General features: G+C 46.3%; 1 protein-coding gene across 1 annotated transcript in view; it reads left to right on the forward strand.

Moving 5' to 3' along the window:
• Positions 1-4248, forward strand: part of zgc:162944 (ES1 protein homolog, mitochondrial) — a 6074-nt gene extending 1826 nt beyond the window's left edge. The window contains exons 2-4 of the mRNA XM_014002763.1: positions 2145-2316; positions 3401-3599; positions 3772-4248. Of these exons, the coding sequence (XP_013858217.1) occupies positions 2145-2316; positions 3401-3599; positions 3772-3967 (567 nt within the window). The 3' untranslated portion in view covers positions 3968-4248. The remainder of the gene's footprint in view (positions 1-2144; positions 2317-3400; positions 3600-3771) is intronic.
• The last annotated feature ends 1622 nt before the right edge of the window (positions 4249-5870 follow it).

Raw genomic sequence — 5870 nt, forward strand, 5'->3', positions numbered from 1 at the left:
GGCCATGGCCTTGGCTGAACTGTCAGCTCAGATGCTGCAGGAAAACCCCCTTTTACCCCTGTTGAACTAGATCAGAATGGCGTCAGACCACATCCTGCTTGTGTCCCGCTGTGCAGCGCTGGCTCTGGGTAAAGGAATGACTTGTACTGTGGTGGCGCAGAGGCACCTGTGGCTAATGCTCTCAGACGTTCCCGATAAGGACAGAGCGGCCTACTTGTATGAACCGATAACGCCTACAGGACTGTTTGGTCAAGCGCTTGACGTCATCCAAACCAAATTTGAACAGAGGAAGAAGAGGGCTGAGGCACTTCGCTGCATCATCCTCAGACACGAGGCGAGGCCCAAGGCCCCGAGCTCATTCGGGTCTGCGTCTCATCCTCCTCCGTTCAAGAAGGCGGCGACGCCCGGGACTTCAAAGGCCCAGCCCGCCGAACCTTCCAGCAAGTCGCAGCCTCCCCGTCAATCGGCATGGTGCAAAGGCCCCCCTCCGAGTCAGCAGGACAGTTCAGCGGCTCGGAAGAAGAAGTCAAAGTCCTCCTAACAGCAGTACTGTCTTCACAGGGACTTCAAAAACAGAGAGACAATGTTCAGCTGCAGTTGAAAAGACATTTAAATGTTTGTGTTTCAGAAAACGGCCCCAAGAGGCGTCGGGATTCAAGTCTTCAGTCTCCTCTGTTAATGTCCCGAAAAATATTCCTATAAGTGGCAAGCTTTTAAGCGATGGTGTAAGAACGGGCACCTGGACCCTTTTCAGTGTGCAATAGGAGATGTTTTAAAATTTCTTCAGGAGTTACTGGATAAAGGGCTCTCCTCCACAATTAAAGTCTACTTAGCAGCCATTTCTGCCTGCCATGTTGGTTTTGATGGAGTCACTCCTGGTGCTCATCCTTTAGCCGTGCGTTTTCTGAAAGGGGTTTGTAAGCTACGGCCTGCTATTAAACCCATTATTCCCTCTTGGGACCTCACTGTGGTTCTTGAGGCTCTCTGCGACCCTCCATTTGAGCCCCTAGAGTCTGTAGAGTTGAAGTTTCTTTCATATGAAGTTGCTTTGCTTCTGGCTTTAGCTACAGCTAAACGGGTCGGGGACCTCCACGCTCTGTCAGTGAACCCCTCCTGTATCCAGTTTTCRACTAATGACTCTAAAGTGGTTTTGCACCCTAACTCTGCGTATCTTCCTAAGGTGATACCTTCTAGTTACAGCTCTATGTCTATAGAGCTTTCCAGCTTTCACCCCCCCTTTTGCATCTGAGGAGCAAAAGAAGCTGAATCTTCTGTGCCCCGTACGTGCTCTACGCACTTACATCAGCCGCACACAAGATGTAAGGTCATGTGATCAGCCATTTGTGGTTGTTGCCAACCCAAACAGAGGTAAAGCTCTTTCTAGACAAAGACTCTCTCACTGGATTGTAGAGGCCATCTTGCTAGCATACAGCAGCAAAAACCTTCCAATCCCTCTTGGAGTTAAAGCTCACTCCACCAGGGGTGTAGCGACATCTTGGGCCCTTTTTAAAGGGGTACCTGTGAGTGACATTTGTGCCGCGGCCAGCTGGGCCTCACCAAACACATTTGCACGATTTTACAGCCTGGATGTAACAGCACCTTCGGTGGCTCATTCTGTACTTTGTGCCGGGTCCAAAGCTCTGCATTAGTACAGTACTTACTCAGGCACACTACTTAACTCAGGTCTGATACTGCTCTGCGGGGCGCTTTGACAAGTCCCATATACAACTGTGTGTTGTACTGAGTGAAATGACTGAAAAGGAAGGTAAAGTTATGAATATAACCACGGTTCCTTGAAGAAATGGAACGAAGTACAACACCTTGTTGGCCCCGCATCACAAAGGCTCGGTGAAGGGCGGTATCTAACTGAGTAATGACGCTGGTGACTCCGAACTTATAGGGTGAAGGCGGAGCCTGCCACCCGACGTTCAACGTCACCACGTCACCGGTCTAAAGACATGATTAGAGGTGGCTTCAGCCAGGCGCACGTGTCCCATATAAAACTGTGTGTTGTACTTCGTTCCATTCCTTCAAGGAACCGTGGTTATATTCATAACATTACGTTTTCATGTTGGAAACATGAATTGGATAAAACCATCTCTGTAAACAAAAGAGGGTCCTAATAGTTTCTGTCTGCATTGCAGGTGCAGATGTTTGCTCCCAACATAGATCAGATGCACGTGGTGAACCACCTGAAAGGTGAACCGTCTCAGGAGAAGAGAAACGTTCTGGTGGAGAGCGCCAGGCTCGCCCGTGGAAACATCCAGGATCTGTCTAAACTCTGTGCCAAAGACCACGATGCTGTCATATTCCCAGGTTTGTTTGTGTCACCACCAACTGCCTTAAAGGAGACCAATTATGGGTCCTAGAAATTTTTATGGCATGTCTGTGGGCTATCCAGACCATGTTCATTCAATTTAATGCACAAAATAATTCTCAGATAATAAAATTTCCTATTTTCTAGTTCTGCCTGCTCTGACTTCCATTCAGAAGAACTGTTTATGTTAATGAGTTCTGTTGGTAACGCCCTCCAAAAATCTGTTGATATTAACTCCGCCCTCCAGCATTTACGTTAGCATGGCTAATAATAGCAGAAGCTCCGTTGTACAACCATATGAGACCCAGAGGCAGAGTCGTGGTCCCAGCTTCTTCTTTTTTTTCTCTCCCTCCTCTGCTCTGCGCTCACTCTGCATGCTGTTACCAGAGCAGGGAGCAGCAGCGGTCAAAATACCTCAGAAACTCGAACATAGGCTTTAGCAAGGCTTTAATAAGCTAAACAATAGAGGTACATGAGAAAATGTGTTCATAATGAATGAAAATAAATAATTAAAATTGTGTGTGTCCGTGCCGGTCTCGAACTCTGGTCTCCCACTCTCTGGTCCAACACTCTACCCATTGGCCTATTTACCAAATTTCCCCTCTGGGATCAATAAAATATTTTTGAATTTGAAGTGGATTGAATTGAATTGAATTGAATTGGAGGCTTGTAGTGAAATGAGCTGCTTATTGCACAACAACAACCGTGATGGCTTTTTATATTGAGGAGGAGGAGCTTCACCCTGGTGAGGGGCTGAACACAGGTTCCGGTGGGTTGTCGTACGACTTGTGACATCACAAAATGACGGAAGTATAAAACTTGTCGTTAATATACATTAAAAATACATTTACTTACAGTAAATATGCCCCTGGGTGCATTTTTTGGTCCTAGGACTGTTTTTTTTAAAGAAGTACATACCCAAAGTTGAGTAAAAAAACGTTTTAAAAAGTGAATTTTGCATAATGGGTCCCCTTTAAACCTGGCTCCTGGGGACATTTTGTTGTCTTCAGCCAGATTCCTGTTCAGGGGTTGAGAGTGGAAGTTATTTCCAACCCTAACCCAGACTAATGTGGTCTTCCTCAGGTGGTTTTGGGGCGGCAAAGAACCTTTGCACATGGGCGGTGCAGGGGAAGGACTGTGTGGTTAATGAGGAGGTGAAAGCCACCCTGCAGGCGTTCCACAGCGAAGGGAAACCCATCGGCCTCTGCTGCATCTCACCTGTCCTGGCTGCCAAAGTGTTCCCCGGGTGTGAGGTCACAGTGGGCATTGAGAAGGACGACAAGTAAGTCAACAACTTCCAGCCTGGGATCCTATACTTTTCAAAGGTTTAGCTTGCAAGGCAGCCAGCAATAAGCCCCGTTTCAGTGATCTGTGCATCGCCCCACATTGATTTACTTTCACTCAAGCGCCCGCAGAAAGCTGCCCTCACAGTCAGACCTCCTTTTTTCGTTCAGGTACCCAGATACTGCTGACACGGCAGCGGCCATCAACCAGCTGGGCTGCAAACACGTGAGCACGAGTGTCGCTCAGAGCCACGTGGACCAGAAGAACAAGCTGGTCACCACCTGCGCATTCATGTGCAACGCTCCGATTCACGAGGTCTTTGATGGGATCGGCTCGATGGTGCAAGGTGTACTGAAACTGGCCTGAAGTCACTGAGGGGGGCGGTGGGGTGTGCAGCAGGTCTTCTCAGCAGAAGTTCTACTGATGAGCCCAGAGTGAGAATAGAGTCGATATAAAAACACATCCAGATATTCTTAAAATACATGTGTTGCTGTGGCAGTTTTAACAACTTTATGGCATATCTAGTGTTTGACTCATCACCTTTCAACAATTTTTAGAAAATGAGTGAGCATATGATAAAAGAAGCAGTTTTCCTGTTCAGTTCATTTCAAACCCGAGAAATAACAATAAAAAAGTGCATAAATAAATATTGACATCCTGATTGTTTCTTTACATTTAAATCTTACATTTGTACAGCTGCTCCTACTTTTGTGTTCTTTACAGCATCAGTAACCCTTTCCACCTCTTCTGAACACACATCTGATCACTATTCGTGCTGAACTTCTCCAGGTCCCTCTGACTCAGCGGCTCCCTCCAGTGGTCATTAAAGGTATCACTGCTGCACTCTGCTCCTGATGATCAGAGCTCCACCTCACATTACACTATGAGGCTCAGTGCACTCTTTGGTTATGCAAATGAGAGTGTGCAGCTGCTGAGCTGTCACTGGAGGAACAAAGTTGTGCTGGACGCTGATTGGCTGTCACTATGGCATCACTACTGGGTCTGTTCTCTGCTTCACCTTGAGCTGCAGGTCTGGCAGATACCAAAGTTGTATCATTTGTTTTTTGTGACAACAACATGCTCTGAAATGTTAATGACAATTCATTCAGAACATTTTGAGTGATCGTGTTCACAGATGGATGGACTTACAAACCAACGCCGCTGAAAACATTAACTCTTTGGCAGAGGTATTTAAAGACAAGTTCCTTGAAAAAAATGCAAATGTCAAATTTTAAACAAGAATCTTGGGGGTTGGATCCAAGAGTTAATCTCATATTCATATATACATATACGTATATTAGGGGTGCAACAAGTAAATTTTTAAAATCTGTATTGTTCGATACAGCACTGTTCGATACGGTTCGATACGGGTACATGTGTTGTTGCACCCCTAATATATAATAAAATTACCACCACAGTCATTGTTCTCATCAAGGACAGGGATGAGTCTGCATTCAGGACAGAGGTTGAACAGCTGGTGCTCTGGTGTAAGGAGCACAACTTGGAGCTAAATACACTCAGAACAGTGGAGACGACAGTAGACTTCAGGAAACACCCCCCAGAACGACTCCCTCTAACAATATTTGGCAGCACTGTGTCTACTGTGGAAAGCTTCAAGTTTCTGGGAACCATCACATCCCAAGACCTGAAGTGGGAGACCAACATCAACTCCATCCTCAAGAAGGCCCAACAGAGGATCTACTTTCTGCCGAAACTAAGGAAGCTGGGTCTGCCACAGGAGCTGCTGATCCAGTTCTACAGAGCAGTCATAGAATCTGTCCTGTGCACATCCATCACAGTCTGGTTCGGAAAAGCCACCCAGTAGGACAAAAACAGACTGCAATCAGGACAGCTGAGAGAGTCGTTGGTGGTCCCCTGCCCACGCTTCAGGACCTGTACGCCACAAGAACCAGGAAAACGGGCAGAGAAAATCATGTCAGCAGGACATAGCCTCTTTTTACTGCTCCACTCCAGCAGATGCCATGGAGCCCCATGTTCAAAACATCCAGACACAAAAACAGCTTCTTCCCCCAGGCCATCTCCCTGAAGAACAATCCTAAACACTGGACCTGCTAACTAGTGCCTAACCTCCCCTTTTTATCTCACACGTACACTGTGCACGCTTACTGTACATAAAATGTATATATAAAATTGTATACAGTGGGGAGAACAAGTATTTGATACACTGTTGATTTTTCAGGTTTTCCCACTTGCAAAGCTTGTAGAAGACTGTAATTTTTATCATAGGTACTCTTCAACTGTGAGTGAT

This window comes from Austrofundulus limnaeus, unplaced genomic scaffold (assembly GCF_001266775.1).
Source record: "Austrofundulus limnaeus strain Quisiro unplaced genomic scaffold, Austrofundulus_limnaeus-1.0 Scaffold15, whole genome shotgun sequence".
Lineage (NCBI taxonomy): Eukaryota > Metazoa > Chordata > Actinopteri > Cyprinodontiformes > Rivulidae > Austrofundulus > Austrofundulus limnaeus.